The sequence below is a fragment of the Barbus barbus genome (assembly GCF_936440315.1).
Source record: "Barbus barbus genome assembly, chromosome: 44".
Taxonomy (NCBI): Eukaryota; Metazoa; Chordata; class Actinopteri; order Cypriniformes; family Cyprinidae; genus Barbus; species Barbus barbus.
Window position 1 is genome coordinate 23,074,362 of NC_136722.1, and position 20,943 is coordinate 23,095,304.

Below are 20,943 nucleotides of genomic sequence, written 5' to 3' on the forward strand. Positions count from 1 at the left end.
CATGAGCAGCCTGTCTAAAAGGACTTTTTTTTTCTAGATCACGGGTGGAATACTTGTAATTAAATCTTTATTGGTCCTCATATGACGCCTGTGATTCGCAAATGCCCGCTAGGTTTGAAGGCGAAGCCCATTTGTGACCCTGGAGCAGAAAAGCAGTCACAAGTAGCACGGGTTTATTTGTAGCAATAGCGAACAATACATTGTATGGGTCAAAATGATCGATTTTCCTTTTATGCCAAAAATCATTAGGATATTAAGTAAAGATCATGTTCCATGAAGATATTTTGTAAATTTCCTACCATAAATGTATCAAAACTTAATTTTTGATTAGTGATATGCATTGCTAAGAACTTCATTTGGACAACTTTATTGGGGATTTTCTCAAGACTTTATTTTTGTTTTTTTAGTTGCATCTCGGCCAAATATAGTCATATCCTAACAAACCATACATCAATGGAAATCTTATTTATTCAGCTTACCTATTATTTATAAATCTATGACTGGTTTTATGGTCACATATATTGGATTGGAAGGCTGCGTGAACAAATGTGAAATTCCATGTTTACTAGAGGGAGGTAAATTCATATCTTAATTATAGTGGGTCTAATTGATTTCCCTATTTGTGAATCTGACTTGTAAATAACACATAACAAAATATGCAAGTATGTGTAGATGTATATATTTTGTATATTTGTTTAAAATGTTTTAATATTACATTAATATATATATATATATATTTTTAAATTGCTTCATTTTTATTTATGCAATAAATTATTTTTCTTTTGACTGTCAGGGGAAAACAACTTCTAAAATAACAAAAATACTATTTTTACAAAATAAAAAGAGAACTGTTCAAACAGATGGAGAAAAACAGAGACTGTTTGTTGGCCTAAAACCCTACATGCTTTATTTCAGTTCTAGGTTTTGCCGAGCACAAAGGGCCGACAAGAAGAATACACACATTGCCTACAAGGGCCCCACACACACCCCGTATCACACACACACAGACACACACTCGCGCACACACACACACAGACAAGTGGGGCCGTGCGCACACAGGCATTAAATTATCAGAAATGAGCCAATCACTGCGCAAATAGAAAATGTATATGATATAGTAAGAAAACAAAAGCAGTAAAATATGATAGTTTACAATAATTCTTCACATTCAAAGGCTTTACATATTCAATACATACACAGCAAGGCCCTGGAACATGACTTCAATCCAAATATGCTTTCATATATTAGAATTTAAATAACACAGAAGCCAGGCCAGAACGGAGCGGCCCAATAACCTTATACAAGAATAAAAATACAAAACCTGGATCCTAGAGTCACCTCTTTACTCACCTCCCATTTGCAATATTACATCAACTGTACATCACAGTCATCTGTTACCGATCAGGAAGACACGCACGCACACACTCAGTCTGTCATCTCACTCACTCCACGGACTTCCTGTTAAAAACGGCCAAATGAGAGGAGCCAAACACACACTCACACGATCAGATTGCCCCTCCGTCACAAGCCTCCAATCAGCAACGCATACCGTCACAATGCAAGCGCTTTAAAGGAAAACAGCTAAACTCAGTCAGGGCAGAAAGGGCGACGAATTACCCTCTCAAACCATATTACCCATGTGGCTTTTGTGGCGGTGTGGTGCCGTCTCCCGGTGCAATTTGAAGGTAACGTGAACATGCCGAGGAGACGTTCGACACCACATCCTCCAATAGGAATCAGCAAGACCAGCTACTGCAGCCAATAAGGGTAAAAGGACCCGCCTTAACTCTAAACGCAGACTAAAGCGACACACTCCCATTTAGATATCTGAAAGTAAAGAGCTGAGCGTGTGTGAGCGTCGAGCGAGAAAAGAACAGAAAGTGTGCGCTTGTTTTGCAACAGACAGGTGGAGATTGCACGATTTTGAGTGTTTGTTACCTGCATCGCTTGAAATTGATGGAAAGACTTGCGTAATCGTCTAAACGTGTGGTTTTCTATGGCTTGCCTGCACAACATGCTGACTACGGCCTTGCTGCTTTTGGTTGTAAAGACTTCACCCTCGGCGCGAAACAACTGAATCCGAACATAGAAGGTGTCTGGGAGTGACGGGACTGATATATGAAGAGACAGAAAGACAATATATAGCTGGAGAGAGATATCTCTACAGAGGCATGTCCCTGTTCTGTGATTGGTTGGAGGGCTGTGGGGGTGTGGCTAAAGGGGGGAGCGCTGTAGTCCTATAGGCTGGGGCTCTGGTGTTTGTGGTAGATCTTCCTCCAAACTTCCTGGATTTTCTTGCACCATTTGTCGGCATTACCGCTTGGGTCCATTAGATAGTACGTCCGGTTTGGCTAAGGGAAAAAAGCGTGGTCGTTAAACATCTGGTTTAAAACATCCAGACATGGTATGACAAGATAATTGGGATTGCGGTTACCGTGTGTACAAAGAAAGTTTTAAAGTTCTTCGCTTCAGGCCGTAGTTCAGGTGACCATGGAATCTCCCCTTTCAGAACTTTATTGACCGGATCCACATAGTACAAGTGAGGACCCTCAGTCAATAACAACTGCCTCCGCCGCGCAAACAGACCCTACACATGTACACAAAAGGAAAACATTATGAAATATAAAAAACAAACTCGTTTACTAAAATAAGCTGATAAAACTGATAGTTCTGGTCCTGGATGCTGATTGATCAATAGTGTTCCAACAGTATTCAATTGACTAAAAAGTGTCAGTTCATAAGAGTTGGGAATTAGACTACACTGGTCGTGTAGTCTAAACAATGTTCGACGCTCACACACGCTCAGCTCTTTACTTTCACTGCTCTGGGTGTGTGTTCATGGTGTGTGTGTGTTCACTGCTGTGTGTGTGTGTGTGTGTGTGTGTGTGCACGTTGGATGGGTTAAATGCAGAGCACGAATTCCGAGTATGGGTCACCATACTTGGCCGTATGTCACTTCACTTCAAATTCATAAGAGTCAGGAACTGAATAGAGCACTAAAACCACTCAGGATGATCATAATTGATTAAAAGGAACCAAATCTTAAGAATCAGTAACTGAATGGACTACACTGGTTTGCTGTATAGTTTTGATTCACTTAAAAGAAATAAATGATTTATTCTAGAGTTAAACGGACTACACTGACTGCTTTGATTGACTAAAAAGAACCAAATCATAAGAGTCATTCATTACAGAATTTGATTCACTAAAAAGAACTGAATAAAGAGTTATTGAATCGGACTACAATGGTCGTGCTGTATGGTTTCAATTTACTAAAAAGAGTCATTCACTTGGGAATTGAATGGAATACTCTGGAGGCATAGTTTAGATAACTACAAAGAACTGAATCAAAGGAGTCATTAATTTAGGAACTGGTTGGACTACACTGGTTGTTCTGTTTAACTAATAAAAAACAAATCATAGGAGTCATTAATTTGGGAATTGGTTGGACTACACTGGTCATGCTTTGTAGTTTTGATTCACTAAAAAGAACCAAATCATAAGAGTCATTTGTTCAAGAACTAGATCTAAATCTAGCTGACTACATTCTCTTACAAACAAACAAACCGATTACCAACAGTGACTCACTTTGCGTTTGTCCACTGGGCCCATTTTTAAGATGAGGTTATTCTCCACAAACTGGTGCCTGTTAAAATCAAAAAGGACGGAATGCTTACAAAAAGCATATAAGAATAGAAAGTCACATAAAAAGACTGTGTATTTGTGTACCATGGGTTTGCAGCACTCTGCTTGTCCAGTAGGATGCGTTTCTCCTCTTCGCTGTATTGTAGGTCGAGCTCCATGCTATTACTGTCCAGCTCATGAATATGTATAAACTGATCCACACTAGGGGAGGGGTTATATGTAGGTTGACTTGTCTCTCCTGTGAAGGGAACTAAAGGGGCGTGACCAGGCTGTGCCACCTGCATACAACTGAACTGGCTCAGGAGATCATCATACTGAAAATGAACAAGAAAGTGAAATCAAGAATAATCCCAATTTCATATTTTCTTATTTTATATTTTCTGTTGACTCACGTTTCCATAGCAGTCCTCATCATCCTCAGACATGGCAGGCAGATACGCCGTTAGTTTGGGTGGAGTTTGCAGATGGATATCATCCCAGCCAACTGTCTCAAAGAAAGGGTGGGACTTTAGCGGTCCGTAGCCACCCATCTCCTCACAGCCGATCCGCTTGTACGGATCCAGTGACTGTGAAAACAAGACACCAATGAGTGCACAGCAGATCCAGACCTACACAATAAACAAAGATTTATGATTAAATAAGGCTGACCAGAAGTTGCTCCACAAGGTCCTTAGCTTTGGGGAAAAATTTCTCAGGAAACTCGTACTCGAGTTTTATAATCTTCTGAAATATTAGATACTCATTCCTGTAATGGATTAAAAGAAAATGATTAGTGGCTGGAGGCTTACACTTCATCACATGGACCAAGTAGATGTTAGGGATGGATTATGGTCATCCAATAACCAACTAGTCAATTAGTGAGGTGAATAAGTGTTCTGAACTGACTAAATGCATTGTAAATATTGCAATTTAAAAACATCTACGTTCTGTTTCTTTATTACTCTATATGATGCCATTTTTCTCTGTATTTATGTACACTCCTGTAAAAGTTTGGGATGAGTCATTTTTTTTTAAATAAATACATTATTCAGCAAAAACAATAAATTGATTGTTTTGTTTCAAAAGTTTTGAATAAATGCCATTTCTTTGAAGAAGCATTTACATTGATGATAATATTTCTTGAGCAGCAAATCAGCATATTAGATTGATTTCTTAAGGATCATGTGACACTGAAGACTGGAGTAATGATGCTGAAAATTCAGCTTTGATCACAGTAATAAATTATATTCATATAGAAAATTTAAATTGTACTGATATTTCACAATACTAATATTTTTCCTGTATTCTTTAAAAACATTACAAACATTAAACTTTACACTTGTTTATATGCTGCGACTACTCTGACAAAACATTATCATACTAATAAAATACTTTACAACATTGTTTAATTTGTTAATGTTAATATTAATGCATTGACTAATATGAACAACAATAAACAAGCATTTATTAACTACATACATAATTAACAGTAAGTTATATTAATGAAATGACACTTGAATTAAACACGATCATGAAAATAATAATGAACAAAAGGATTGAATTACCATTTACCTGAATTAATGTTAGTCATTGATAGTTCATAAGGCATTAACTAACAAACAAATTTAATCTTATTAAGAGTGTTACCAGCACAATAAAATTGAAACTTTAATTCTTTGCTGCTCATCTAGTCGTTTATGAACACAAGAATACATCTTATGTAAACACACCATAAGAAACATATTTGTTTAAACCAAAAAGCAGTTTTACACGTCTGAAAATGAACTCACCCAGCTCTGAATGGCGGTAAACCAGCAACAAGCTGGTAGATGATGCAGCCTAATGCCCAGAGATCCGAACTGCAACAAGAAATAAGACGGTTAGGATAAGTATCTTCAGCCAAACCCTCAAATAAACCTCTGTTCTTGGTCTTGCTTAGTTATTGCGCAAAATGTCACCTGCATTCAGAAGAAAAACCACTAAATAAACACAGCGACAAACAGCATCTCTGAATTAGGCCCGGTTCATTACCGATGAAAGCATTTCAACTGCACACCATGAAATATTCATCAGCTATGTTTACCTCTTGCAGGCAGATTTCTCAGTCAGTAATTCAGGAGAGACGTACTGAGCCGTACCAACAAATGAGTTTGCTCTTGCTGCAGGGAAGACATCAGAATGACAATATCACTTAGTAAAAGCACTGTCATAAGAGGATACTTCTGTATAAATGTTTACACTGTCAGAGGATGATTGTTATGCAGTGTATGTGTGTTTTACCCTGTTTGCTGTCAGAGGACAGTTGTTTGGCTGTGCCAAAGTCTGTTATTTGAATGTGCATCTCCTCACTGAGCAGAATATTCTCTGGCTTCAGATCTCTGTAAAAAAAACACAACACATAACTCAACGTCACGCAATAAAAAAAAAGAAAATGGAACAAATAAAATGATTGTTACGGACACCTTGAAGACAAACCTACTGACCTGTGGATGATGCCCTTCTGATGCAAGTACTCAAGAGCACAAACTATCTCAGCCGAGTAGAAACGCGTGCAGGTCTCGTCAAACGAGCCTATTTTTCGAATGTATTTCAGCAGTTCGCCATTTTTAGCGTAGCTCAATCCAAAATCTGACAGTGTATTCAGGAAAGCATTCAATTAAATGAAGTGTTGACATTAGACAGGTCTTGTGTAGTAATTTATCAATATCAGACAAGCCAATCAACTGGTCAAAATTGCGAGATTAATGCCATTGAAAGTAGTGCCAGTCAGTCTGTGACAGTTAAAAAAAATCTACTGGTAGTCTTCACAACATATATTAGGGCTGTGCGATTTGGGGAAAATATCTAATTTGTTTGACAGATATAATTTGATTTGTTTGACAGATATTGCGAACAAAATTATTTAAATTTGCAAAGTCAAGCATCAGCTCAATATTGACAATAATGTGCAGCACAGTATGAGTATCGTTACCCTGCTGAAAAACAAAACAATAGAAACCATCACAGAAATTCTTATAGCTTCCATAAAAACAATTACAAAATAGTTTTTTGTTTTGGGCATTATTCCAATAGGAATTACTGATGTTGTATTGGTTGCCATCTGCTAGATTACATCCCACCAATAGAATGCATCAAATACCAGTAGACACCATTATAGTTTACATTAAAACCAATACAATTCCCATTATAACCCTTAAATCCATTACATTTTCTATTGTGTTTTGGGAGGGGTTCTACTGTTTTTTCTTTTCTGCAGGGAAGATTATAATGGTATTACTACTTTTCCAGGATTACTGAATTTCACAGGAAAGATTTGTTTATTTTTTTATAAATAAAGAACTATTTCTTTAGTCAATTATTAAAGTATTACATGTTACACGGGCTGATTTATTAATTTTTAAGTATTCACGATTTTTAGAACAAGTGGGAAATGTGCTGAATGTTTAATTTCATCCAAGTGAAAGTGGCAAGCAGTTAGACTTACTTTACATTCGTTTTAAACACGGAGCCAGGAGCGAGTTGACAGGTTGCGCTCGTGCGTCAGGCCTCGTCCATATTGCCAGATGTGCTCGTGAGAGACTTGCGGAGAATAAGTGACATACTGCCAAGTATGGTGACCAATACTCGGAATTCGTGCTCTGCATTTGACCCATCCAACGTGCACACACACAGCAGTGAACACACACACACACACCGTGAACACACACCCGGAGCAGTGGGCAGCCAATGCTGCGGCGCCTGGGGAGCAGTTGGGGGTTCAGTGTCTTGCTCAAGGGCACCTCAGTCGTGGTATTGAGGGTGGAGAGAGCGCTGGACATTCACTCCCCCCACCTACAATCCCTGCCGGCCCGAGACTCGAACCCGCAACCTTTGGATTACGAGTCCGACACTCTAACCATTAGGCCACGACTTCCCGGAAGAACCGGGTGCGAAAGCGTGAGTATAAAAGAGCATTACGAGACAGGCTGCGTGTGTGTGGCAAGTGTAGACGGCTCGTCCATGAGACGCGCAGCATGGGGCGGAGCGAGTAGAAGAGACACAGGCTGTGTGCGGTCTTCTGAATTAGTGAACATGCATTATAAACTTATTTCAAATTAATCTGTTGGGGAGATAAAATGTGCAAGATGACGTTCATGTAGCCTAAACATCTAAATAAAGATGCATCTTTTATTCTCCAGTACTGAAAGCAGAACCGATAAGGGAGCTCTTGATATGCGTTGTGACGCAGCTCTTGCAAATTATCTTGTTTGTTCGTCGTCTGTCATTTCGAAGCTGAAGTTTTTCTTTAGTTTTAATTTGCCTAACTTTCAATCTGACCCTTTTTAAATGGTGGGCGTTTACACAGTTGGCTAGAGCAGTGCTGATCAGTGAGAACGGAGGTGCGCTCACTCTATTGGTTAGTAAGACTGTCACAAAAGGCTGGCAGTCATGCATATGCTCTAGAACAGAGTAATATCGCGTCCACATCACAGGCTTTGCGATTAGCAAATCGCAACATCTCAAATCGCGATTCGATTTATCGCACAGACCTAGTACACATATAGTCTTGTTTTATACAACACCTCAACATTTTCAGATAATTATTATTTTTCTTTTTGTATATTTTAGTGCAAAATAAGATGTCATAGAATATTTTATAAATATAAATATATTTTATTTTTACGGGCTTTTTCCGTAATGTAGAGAGAGTGAATGCACATGATTGCCAGGTAGGGAAGAAAATATATCACTTTATAAAAAAATAAATCCTGATCGGGGGATTTACCCTCTTGAAATCTGGCAACAGCAACCATGAAAGCTTGTGGAGGCTTGTTCACAACGCAAGAGAATGCCAAATTAAACAAACTTTTTCAGGATAAATAACCAGGAGGCAAATATCACAAATGATTATGCTTAATATATCAATAGAATCAGAAATCATGATTAAAATACAATTTATCATGCAGCCCTAAAATATATTACACAATAAAAATATACGTATTTAAATGGTTTAACAAATTTTCAGGTAAATATGATGGCCACCCTGTTGTGCTCTGATCACTGGAAATCTATATTGCTAAACCACTAGTTATGTGAAGGATACACAGCTTCTCTTCATCCTGAAAAGTAAAGTAGAGCTTGACGAAGAACGGATGATCCAGGTGTGACATGAGGTCTCGTTCTCTCTTGACATATTGCGCTTTGTTCTCCTTCATTATGTGGCGCTTTTCCAGGATCTTAACTGTTGAAACACATGCAACAACACTTCAGTACAGGCTCACATCTAGTAGTTCATGTCAAAAGTAATACAGATAAACCTAATGGCTGATGGTATAATGACTTACTTGCATATTCCTTCCCCGTCGAGTGCTCCTTTGCTAAGACAACCTGTAAGTAGCAAAGATAGCAAATGTTAGTACATTAAATGAGCAATACCAGTGGAGGTACATCAGATGTGCATTGATGTGTGCGTGTCATACGGTTGAAAAAGAGCCTTCTCCCAATATTTTGCCGAAGCGGAAATCCTCAGGTCTCTTCTTGCGAGGCTGGGTGGGCTGGGGGGGTGGTGCCTGTCCCTCCATGCTGTTGCCGTGGAGACGGGGCGTGTCCTGCTGGCCTCTTACCATGGATGGACAGGAGATGAGAACAGAGGAGTGGAGGGATGCAACATCATACTGATGAGAGAGAGACAGAGACCAAGTCAATGTACTTCTCACATTACTCAACTTCTGCCTTTGATGAAATTACTACATACTTCGACAGTTCAAACTTTAGCGTTTTTTTATATATTTAAATTATAATTATTTTATCAATTTCTAAATATTTCAATATTTTAGTTTATAGAATAGATACATTAAATTATATTAAATGCTAAAAGCTTAATATATAAATATTCTTTAAACCACATTAATTTCTCTAAAATATAAAAATACAAAAATTATAAAAAATGCTAAAAATATTTAATTTTTTTAAATATTGACGCATTTTAAAGCTATGTATATTAACTGTACAAATGCTAAAAATTAAATATATTCACATTCTATAAACTACATTAAGTTTGCTTTAAAATATAAATAATAAAATTATATATATAAAATTTGAATTCTAATTATATAAAATGTTAAAGTCAATATATATTCATTCTATAAACTATATTAATTTTGCTTTAAAATATTTAACAAACAAGACAAAATAATATGAAATGCTAAAGTTTTTTTTAAATATTGAAATATGTAGCACAGAATTAAATGTTAAAATTATATAATACTTAAATGCTTCAAAATAAAAAATGTAAAAAAATAATTCAACGTTAACAGTTCGTAGAATATGTAGAACACACAAAATCTATAAACTACTCGCTTTACAGTATTAAAAATTATATTAAACTTGATGTAATGCTTGTATGTGTACTCAGATTTAACAGCAAACCGCCTAATTTAAGCAGGACAAGAGCATATGGTTTATGTATCAACACTCTAGATATTGATAATTAACAATTCTAGTCTCATTCAGAACACAAATGATTACTCTTAAAGCTTTTGATAAATGAAAACAGTCTCAGCCTGACTGTAGAGTTTTAGTTCAAGAGCATCCAAACACAGCGATCACAATATATTATTATTTTAAACAACTTAAATGTGTGTCTCTGCTTAAACTACACTGGACATAATAGTAAAATTCTTAAAAACGGAACTAATACATACTGCAAATCCATATGCAAGGTCTTTCTCTCACACTGCTGGATGTAATAATCACTACAGCCCACATTATTCGTAATCAGCTTTCCTACAATAACACTTTCAAAACACGTCTATAAAACATGAGTCACATGTCAACAAGAACTTTAGTCAAACCTCCAGCAATAATCACCCCCTTACCTCCTCTTTGCAACCTATGCAACACAATATGAATTCATAACACTCACTGAGGCTCATGCAATATTGATAATTACAGAAATAACAGACCAAAGTTACTTTACAAGATCAAAGCATGTTTACATCTTGATAAATCTATACCAGCCACATACACAGTTAAATATGATGTGCCTCAAAATGACCACCAATGAGCCTGATAATTCACTAATCATATTCATAAGGGTTTTCTCTGAGTATAGTAATCTATATAACGTTATACATGGTAACAATCAACTGTCAAAAGCACCTGAGAAGGTGAAACCTTACAAATCTCTAAGCCGCTTTATAGGCCGCAACTCTGAATCGGTTTATTTCAATAGAAATAACACGTTTAAATAAATAAATGATAACACGGGCATATTAATAAACTTCTACATATTATATAACACTGCTAATATTCCTTTGATTATAGATTATAATGACAAACTGATAGCAAACAGAGACGCAAATGAGGCAAAATAACCTGAGGCGACTTGTGCTAGATGCGGTTACTTACCGACTCAAAAAAACGCGTTTTAGTTCGCCAGAGACTCAAGAACAAGCCCTGGACGTTAATTTAATTAATTCTCGGAGACAGAAATGATTCGAGTACATTTACAGCAGGTTTAAGACAAGCAGAACCAAACGCATATGTCGTGAGTTAGCGGTCAGGCTAACGGCTAAGAAAACAAGCAACTTCATTTGTTGACAGAATTAGCTCGCAGAGCTAATACACAACAATATGAGCTTTTTCCCACACTGTTCTTTTAAAAATATCGACATCGAGCCTAATAATTCATTCAGAAATCCCTGTATAAATTACGATATGAAACAAAAGTTGACACTTCCTGGTTAATAGACTTGCGCTTGTTTTGGGGACTAGCGGGCTAATGAAGCTAAAATGCTAAGCTAAAGCCTGGGGTCGCGCCACCCCCCTAAAAAATGTCGTTACAAGCAGCGCGCGCGACGCGGCGCGAGGCGGCTTCGAACCCGTGTTCCCCAGACGCTGGCGGTACTCACGATCTGACTCGTGGCTCTTGCCATGGAAGTTTTCCGTGGGTAATTTATTTGGGATTAAATAATTGTGGAGACTGGAGTCATGGCCGCCCTCTCTGCGCCTTCGCTTCACGGCTGTGACGTCACGCCACAACAACATTACCGCAGTCGAGAAAAAATACCGCGCGCCCCCAAACGGCGAATCCCCAGAAATCCACGGCTCTATGTGACGATGATCACCCACTTTCAGTGCAACCAAATTAAGCAGGCCTGATTTAATTACAAAATAAGGTAACGCTTTATTTTAAGGTCTCTTTGTTGCACGTTACAACAAGTAGGCCTACTTATTATTATAACAATAAATTATGCATAATTACATATAGGTCTGCCACTAACGACTCATAAATATTTTTTTAGTTTTAATAAATTTTTTTAGTTTTAATCTGCCACTAACGACGAATAAATATTTTTATTTCAATTAATCTATCGACTAATTAATCGATTAATCTAATCGATTAATTTCCCACAAAAAACTCAACAATTTTACTTAAGAATATTTTATGAAATCCAAATTTCTATGAAATCCTTTTTTTAAAGCAAAAGTAAAGTGCAACAGAGTGCAAGAAGCAAGTGTCCATCTCATAATCACTGAAATCAAAGTTCAGTATTATAGTGCGAGAATGACAACATATCCACGTGTTCTAGTCGACTAATAATACAATTATATAATCAAAAAAACACTTTTTAAAGGAGAATTTACCAGAAATATTATTTACCAGAATTTATTTAGGTGAAAAATGTAAATGTGCAGTATTTGCGAAAAAAAATAATTAATTGAAGATGCTTTTGATTATTAAAATTTAATGGAACCATTCAAATGGAATCCGGAAAATACTGGAAAATTTGGTACAGATAAAACTGTAAAAATCAATTAATTTAACAGGATTTTTGATTCATAAAATTTAATTCAACTCTTAAAACAAAAATGGAAAAAAAAAGAATTTGGAAATAAAACTAATTTCATAGGGCCCTATAATTATAATTAATTTTTTTGTGGTAATAAAAATAGATGTAAGTGAACAATAGCTTTTAAAATGACTTAAAATACATACATAATAGCAATTATGCAATAATAATTCATTCAAATAAAGTATCAAAATCAAGAAATCATATGGTTTTATATGTCTATGGGATAGTCGACGTTGTACGTTTTGTTGTACGTTTATACAACAAAAAGTTGAGAATTTCCTACAAAAATAAGCTGAGAGAACTCAAAAATCTGCTGAAGCTGGTTGCCTTAAAATTTTGGCTCAACTTTTCTTTTCTTTTTTCTTTTTTTAACAGTGTGCCCACATTTGAATTGCTATAACATTCCCATAACACAACATAAAATAAACCATGGTAATGTCATGATTTTCCGGGAAGTCTAGGGAAAATATAGAGAGAAAACGGTGTTAAAAATGTGAATAAATAAACAAATAGAATTAAAATGAAAAAAATAAAAATACACATTATATAAATAACAAACATTAATGAACATAATAATATAAATAAAATTACATTTTATTATATAAAATTAAACTAAATTGTTTCAAAATAAAATAAATGAATAAAATCTAAATTTTATCAATTTAAATATAATATAAATAATAAGTTATAGTTAGTAGAAAATTATTAAAATATTTAATACTAAATATATTTTAAACATATGTATAATACAAATTTTCACAATATAAATTGGGCCTATATACATGAAAATATATAGCTGTCTATTTAATTTTAGGATGGGGTCCCTCAGGGATGATCATATTTGGGTCTAAAATATTGAAAATCCTTGCCTTAGAGTAGTATATACAATAATGTATGCATGTGGTAATCAGCCCCAATAGATATACATGCAAATAAATAAAATATGCAGACTGGATTTAATGCGGCACTCCAATTTGTAAAACAGCTTGTAAACCACACTCAAATGCAGCAAATGCCATTTAATATTTATTTAAACATTTTCTTCTGCTTATAAAGAAGTCAAATTTTTTTTGCAATAATAAATGTTATAACATTTTGAGAAGATTCTTCTCGTGAACAAATAGTACATTTTGCACATTATAAAGCGTCTTTGGGGAATTTGCTTTTTGAAAACATGACTACAGCACCTGATTACTCTGGTTTTGTTAACTTACTAGTTCCATATCTGCAAACACGCAGAAAACAGAAGTTTGCTCATGTCAAGTGAAGGTCAGTGTTACTAAATCAGTGACTGAACATCCTTCTTCCCCAAATGTTACATTTTGAGATTACACAACTCAAGACTCCTCATCTCTTCCATCATCTTCCTCTTTACTCTTCTGTACTTCCTCCTCACCATCATCTTCCTCCTCTGATGTCTCGTCACTGTCATCGTCCTCAGCCCTGAGTGTACAAACACACATGGGTTACTTCAGCTGACTCTCATTTTAATGCAAATTAAATATTTTAACATTCAAACATAAATTTATAACAGAATAAGGAAAAGTCTCACTGGACTGGTCTGTTGAGATTAAAAAATTCTCTTCCTGAGTCCACATCGAAAGGATCTGGACAAATTTTGAAATAAACACACACACATAGAAAAAACATCAAAGTTAATATTTCCAAAACACTTACAGTACATTTGACTATTTTAAATCATCAAACCGTACCTAAATCCTCTTCCTGAGGGGCGGCACTGAGATACTCTTTCTCCACAGTCAGTAGTTCCTCTTCTGATTGGCTGGAAGCGTAACGCTCTAGAAGAGTCTTATTTAGCTCCAAAAATCCCAAGCCCCACTTAAACTTCCCCAGGAGGAGTACAGCAAGGTCACGAAATCCTGATGCATCATCACAGAGAAACACATTCACATGTCAACATCTAGCAAATTTGCACTATTTAATCTCAATTGCTGTCATTTAACTGCACTACCATTAAAACATTTTGGGTCGGTAAGATTTTTAAAATGTTTTTAAAAGAAATCTCTTATAGTCACCACGGCTAAACATTTGATCAAAAATACAGTTAAAACAGTAATATTGTCAAATATTATTATAATGTCAAACAACTGTTTTTTTTGTGAATATATTTGAAAATGTAATTTATTTCTGTGATCAAAGCTGAATTTTCAGCATCATTACTCCAGATGATCCTTCAGAAATCACTCTAATATGCTGATTTGCTCAAGAAACATTTCTGATTATTATCAATGTTAAAAACAGTTTGATATTTTTGTGAAAGAAGTGAAATCTTTTAAGGATTCTTTGATAAATAGAAAGTTGAAAAAATAGCATACAGACTTACAAAACCCATAAGACAGGATAGCAGCGATATAGAAATCTATAGCTGGGAGCTGCTTACCCACAATGCAGAAGGTGGCGGCATAAGCCTCGACGCAGGACAGCTTGCACGGCTTTCCGTAGTTTACAGGATTTGCTGCGACCAAATACGGCAAAAGCCTCGGATGTGAGCCAATCATTTTGCTGAAAGGCGTGTCTTCGAGTCGCGCCCATGAACAGTCAATCACGGCTAGACCACCCTGTGCCACAATCGCCCTACAAATTAAGAATATTATAAAATTAAATACTGAGACAAATGTTTTTTCATTTTTATCTACACTACCAAAAGTTTAGGGGTCCATAAGATTTCTTAATGTTTGTGAAAGACGTCTCTTCTGTTTACCAGGCTGTATTAATTTGATCAAAAATACTGTAAAAATATGAAATATTATTACAATTTTCTATCTGAATATACTTTAAAGTGCCCCTATTAGTGCCCCTATTATGGATTTTTGAAAATGACCTTTCATGCAGTGTGTAACACAGCTCTAAGTGAATAAAAACATCCTGCAAAGTTTTAAATCTAAAAGTGCACCGTGTATAAAGTTATTGTCTCTCAAAAGAAAGAGTCGACTCTGAATCATTGAAAGGAGTCGTTTTTAAAACGAATTCCAAGCCTTCATGTTGAAGTCGACATGAAACATTAGCATATTGCCCGCCCACTTGTTGGTCTTTTCCTGTTGGTCTGAATGAAAATGCATATTCATTCTTTGCCACTAGGTGCTGCTTTTAGAGCGGTAAAAATAGCGGTTTCCCCCGGTAATGCTGTACACAAAGCAGCACTGTGCTCACAAACACTGCTTTATCGAGATGGTCCTCACTGCAGAACACAAGATCCAGGGGGCCTAGTTGGATCTAGATCCAACTCCTCCCACAGACCTAAACCTACCCATCTCCACCCCCTAGATGTGGATACAACCCCGCCCCCTGGATCTTTGTTCTGCAGTGAGGGGCTACTGGCTTTATCAGGCATTGCAGGCATGATGCAATGGAAATTAGACCAATCACCGCATATTAGCATCACGCAAAGGAGGGGTTTGGAAAAATAAATTGTTAAACGAATCGTTTGGGTGTCAATGAGCAAATAAGGTAAAACTAAATGCATATTATAAGACAATGAAAGTGTTTTTTTGACATTGCATGCCTGTCAACCTGTTGTTGGGGACTCCCAAAACCAAAATATGAGCCTTTTATAACCCATAATAGGGGCACTTTAAAATGTAAGATGCAAAGCTGTATTTTCAGCATCATTACTCCAGTCTTCAGTGTCACATGATCCTTCAGAAATCAGAAATGCTCAAGAAATATTTTGTATTAGTATTGATATTGTAAACGGATTCTTTGATGAATAGAAAGTTCAAAAGACCAGCATTTATTATCAAATTACATTTTTCTTTTTTACTTGAAATTGTACCTTTTCTGTCACTTTTGGTGAATTTAATCCATCCTTGCTGACTGAAAATAGTAAGATTTTTATAAAAAGCCTTCTGAACGGTAGTGTACATAAATGTTGGGATGAGATTCGCTATTGAGCATTACTATAAAATTAGAGATGTAATAATTTTAGACCTCTGAGATGTTAGATAGATTATATATTGATGCTTGTTTGTCTGTGTATGTTAAGTGTGAATGAACAAATAATGATTTTGTGAAAATGCTTCCTGTGGCCCACCTGTCTGCAGGTGTAACGTATTTGGTTCCCATCGGGCTGAGTATCAGGCCATTGAAGCGCTGGTTGAGTCGCAGGCAGCGCACAAAACCTTTCCTGGCCAGCTTCCGTCCTGTACACCGTTTCGGGTCACAGTGACCCAGATCCCACATGGCCAGCTGACAGGGCAACTTCACACCCCCTGCGGCCTCTGAATCCGCATTCTCACTGGCTGAAACACACACACACACACACAACTTCATTATGCATAACTCATATCTGTCAAGCTTTATTACAAAAAACAATTGAGAGTAATTCACTTTATGACATGAACCTAAACTCATATGTTTAAAAAAAGATTACATTTCCTCTACATTCATCCATATGACCTATCTATCACAGACCTTGCAGAGCCTCATGCATCTCCTCTGTGAAAGTTTCTAATGATTTCCCCTTCATCCTGTGCCGTGTGTCTTTGCCCTTGTGAACCGGTCGCTCACATTTACCCTGTTTTTTACGTCCCATGTCTGAAACCCACCTTACTTTTGTTTTTAGGAACAACTTTGACTTTCACGCGTGTGTAATGGTTTTACGCCCTATTTAACCACCTTACATCTTACAGCACACCAGTAATGCATCTACTTTACACTAAACCAAGGCATAAATTCTAATTGATTATATTCTTTTAGGTCAAATCCTAAAGATTTATTCAGACACGCTGTTGAGACAAAAACACGGTGACGTAATAAAAAATGGCTGTTAGTAAAACAAAAGACGCTAATGTATTTTTAATAATATTAATAAAAAAATCATTTTGCTTTAGTTTAGGTCATAGGATAGAAATGTAAATTTTAAACACAAAATTATGAACCAGTTATACAAAGCAGTCACATAATTATCGAATTAAGTAAAAAAACGGAAAAGGACTTTTATTTTAGACAGAATTACACCCGGAAATGCAGCATAATAATGTTTTGGTTTACTGCTATCGCCGCCTCTCCGATTTTCACGAACGTTTTAATGAATATATCGTCTTTGTGTATAAATTAAACCGCGAACGGGACACGTTTAGGTCAATTAAATGTGATTATGTCGCATATGTGTTAAATGTAAGATATTTTCTCAATAATTGATGCATTTCGCAAGCAACACGTTCATTAAACATAACATCTTCCCATCGGTAATGTTTTCAGTTCTGTCACATAACCAGAGATAAGAAAGAAATGTAGTTTTTCCTCACAAATCCCACTATTTGAAGAGTTATGGAGTGTGAATATTTAAAACTGTGCCTGTATCTGACAGCACTGGGTAAGTGTTATAGATGGAGACTTGTTTTTATTGCATTATTAGATCAATACAGTTGCATGCGGAACTAAAACTGCTCAATGTGAAAGTCCTCAAAAGCCTCTTTAAGGCTTTACATACAGGTTTTGTGTTGTTTTTAGGGGGTTTGGTTGATAATAATAATATCAGTATCCCTTTGTGGTGTTTCAGTGGCTGTCACATCAGGAGGGAAGATGAAGATAGTGGAGGAACCTAATACTTTTGGGTGAGGTGTCCAGCAAATATAAGATGTGTTCATACAACAGACTCTGAATCTTCATATTCTTCTCACTTTGTATTTTCAGGCTGAATAATCAGCTTGTGTCTCAGAATAATCGACTGCAGGCGAAGATCAGCCCGTCTCCAGTGTCTGGACCTCCACATCTGCACAGACTGGCAGGGAAGTGCTACAACTACATTCAAGACACGTCAGTAATATCGGCACAACTTTAAAAACCATCGAAAAGCCAGATTTAATAAGCATATATCCTCAAAATAAATGCCTTTATTCTAAACTTATGTTCACTTGCATATAGGAGAGACTGGGGCTAGTTGTCACAGAGGCAGTATCTCAGTAACTATGAGGTTTAAATACATTAATGTTTGTTTTCAAGTTGTCACGTGTGTTTTAAATGTAAAATTAAAATGTAAAAATTCACACAATTTGTTCATTACCATATTTGTTGGTCAAAACAGATACTTTTTGTTACGGTTTCATGATTTATTTTGCATTTCATATTTGTTTTACTAATTAAATTTTACAGGAAGTTTCTGTTGTGACAATATGCCCAGCTAAAGAGCAAAACTTTTTTTTTTGTCCTGCAATTATTGTGGAAATGTTCACCATATTTACTGAAGTGAAGCGTGGCAACTAGCCCGTGTCTGAGCTATACAGGATCAACAATGTTGATTGCATTATGGCTTTGTTTTTTTACTTTGTCATGAAAGAATATGTATAGAAGCTTGTTTCTGCCATTTGATCAAAAAAAGTACTTTTTATCTCACAATTCTGATTTATTCTGATTTATTTATTTTATTTTTTCAAAATTGTGAAATTTTTTCAATTATCTTTTTTTTTTTAATCCGATGGCAGAAACCAGCTTCCATAAAAGTAATTGTGTGCAAATAAAAGAAACTGATTTTTTCTTGGCTTTTTTAGATACAAATACGTATTTTGTCCATTTCATAATGTGACTCAGCATGAACAGAGCTTCAGATGGAATGCATACAGCGGTATACTAGGGTAAAGTTTTAATTATGCTTTCTTCTATTTAGTTTAGCTTAAAACTGCATATGTGAAATCTATATGTGCATGTGTAGTATTTGGCAGGAATGGGAGATTCAGAATAACACGTTTACTGGCATGTGGATGCGAGAAGGAGATTCATGCGGAAACAAGAACAGACAGACCAAGGTCTGTATTACATAAACATACTGTCTTCGTGTTAACTGTAATGTGAGTTTATGGATAAGTTTTGAATGTAGCTGTATCTGTATGCATATTTTCTGCCATTAAATGGTGACATGTGATGTATGTTGAGATGTTATGTCTATATTCAAGGTTCTCCTGGTCTGTGGGAATAGCAGTAAACTAACGAGTGTTTCAGAGCCTCAGACGTGTGTTTATTCACTGATATTTGAGACGCCATTAGTTTGCCATTCACACTCCCTCTTGGGTGAGTTAATGTCATGTGATTAAAAAAAAATAAAAAATACGAACCCACTTGTTAGTTTAACACCTATCTACAATAAACCATGTCTGATTGTTCACTTGTGTTTCAGTGTATCCGGTTTTAAGTGAGGCGTTGCAGAAGGAGTGGGATGAAATTGCTCAAGCTCGATATGAAGATCTCATCACAGAACAGGTGACACACAAACACAATGTTATAATCTTCATGCATCTGAGAATATCATAATAATAGACGTTTGTGTGTGTTCAGGGTTATAATACGCTGCTGAAGGAGCTGTTTGAAGAGGCTGGTTTCCTGAGAAAAGCTCAACAGCCGAAAGCAGAGGAGAGCACGATGTCTCTCACACATCAGAGTCTGGAGCAGTGCACACAGGTCAGACAGACTAATATTTAGTCCTAAATTTAAGATTTATGTATTGCATATAACATGTCCATCCATTTGGATTTCAAAGTTTTAAACAGACTAATAAACGTAATGTGATGAATATTTGTCAGTCATACAAACATGAAACCGGTAGCACTCACCTCAAGCAATCAGAAAAATCATGAAATAGCTTATTATTAACTATTTGCATTTATTTAATTTTATTTCATCATATTTTTTAATTGCATTTATTCACATTGCTTCGAATCAGTTCTTTGTCAAAAATATATTTAGTTAAATGTGGCTTACTGTGGAACAAGCAATATTCAGTTATAATGTTTGGAACAAATTGGATGTTTCATTCATGTATGAATGACAAATATGCATCACATTTTGTTTATTAGTTTATGTTAACCGTGTAATAAAAAAATAAATGGACATTTTTAATGCAAAATTTTATATTTCAAAATGTATCCAAATATATTCTTAAATTTAGGTCTAAATATTTTACATGCGATGTGCTCAGCTTTAGATTTGCTTGTGAATTCAACGTCTTTTTGTTTTTTTTCCACAGGATTTTGAAAAGCAGCGAGCAGAGATAGAGCGGTTGCAATCACTCCTAACACAACATAACATCTCCTACCAGACGACAACAGGTGAGACATGCATACACATCTCATCTAATGAATCACTTAAGTCACTTAAAATGACTGAATGTTTCAAATCATTTCTTTATATATATAAAAAACTAAACATTTCACAATAAGAAGTTTATTGATGACCTTACGGTGCATTACTGGTGCTCAAACAGGTTAAGTGCACCAACTAAATTGTTCCTGCTCTTTCAGACAAGACACGGGATCAGGGTCCCTCGCCCTTCCAGGACCAGCACCTCCGCGGCGACACCGGCTTTATCGCTGATCAAAACTAACATGTCCAGCAGGATCACAAAACATACAGCTAATCATTCAGGAAAAAAATGCTACTGTGAGATAATGGTATTTTATGATGTTAAATATTTGACTTGATTAAGTTGAAAATGTATTATGAAAAATAAAGTTTTTATGACATGACAATG

General features: G+C 35.9%; 3 protein-coding genes across 4 annotated transcripts; 1 reads left to right on the top strand and 2 right to left on the bottom strand.

Moving 5' to 3' along the window:
* Positions 1-886: 886 nt before the first annotated feature.
* LOC306863565 (3-phosphoinositide-dependent protein kinase 1-like) lies at positions 887-11,644 on the bottom strand. The gene is made up of 14 exons (XM_079406981.1): positions 11,517-11,644; positions 9,084-9,278; positions 8,949-8,991; positions 8,708-8,845; positions 6,108-6,252; positions 5,905-6,002; positions 5,708-5,783; positions 5,415-5,483; positions 4,294-4,390; positions 4,038-4,211; positions 3,730-3,959; positions 3,589-3,646; positions 2,435-2,587; positions 887-2,351 (listed from the first exon to the last, which is right to left on the bottom strand). The coding sequence occupies exons 1-14, from the start codon at positions 11,538-11,540 to the stop codon at positions 2,238-2,240; spliced, it is 1,614 nt and encodes a 537-aa protein (XP_079263107.1). The 5' UTR covers positions 11,541-11,644; the 3' UTR covers positions 887-2,237.
* Positions 11,645-13,395: 1,751 nt separating this feature from the next.
* Positions 13,396-17,393, bottom strand: LOC306863309 (18S rRNA aminocarboxypropyltransferase-like). The gene is made up of 6 exons (XM_079406558.1): positions 16,893-17,393; positions 16,513-16,720; positions 14,863-15,056; positions 14,174-14,341; positions 14,014-14,068; positions 13,396-13,904 (listed from the first exon to the last, which is right to left on the bottom strand). Exons 1-6 carry the CDS (start codon positions 17,011-17,013, stop codon positions 13,799-13,801), a joined length of 852 nt encoding a protein of 283 aa, XP_079262684.1. The 5' UTR covers positions 17,014-17,393; the 3' UTR covers positions 13,396-13,798.
* Positions 17,394-17,434: 41 nt separating this feature from the next.
* Positions 17,435-20,943, top strand: LOC306863310 (N-acetylglucosamine-1-phosphotransferase subunit gamma-like). 2 transcript variants are annotated; one of them, XM_079406560.1, is made up of 10 exons: positions 17,435-17,796; positions 17,983-18,037; positions 18,117-18,239; positions 18,971-19,054; positions 19,132-19,225; positions 19,373-19,487; positions 19,594-19,676; positions 19,752-19,874; positions 20,440-20,521; positions 20,714-20,943. In XM_079406560.1, exons 1-10 carry the CDS (start codon positions 17,751-17,753, stop codon positions 20,794-20,796), a joined length of 888 nt encoding a protein of 295 aa, XP_079262686.1. In that variant the 5' UTR covers positions 17,435-17,750; the 3' UTR covers positions 20,797-20,943. The 2 variants fall into 2 exon arrangements, with proteins under 2 accessions (XP_079262686.1, XP_079262685.1); XM_079406559.1 differs by having other exon boundaries at positions 17,614-17,796; positions 17,962-18,037.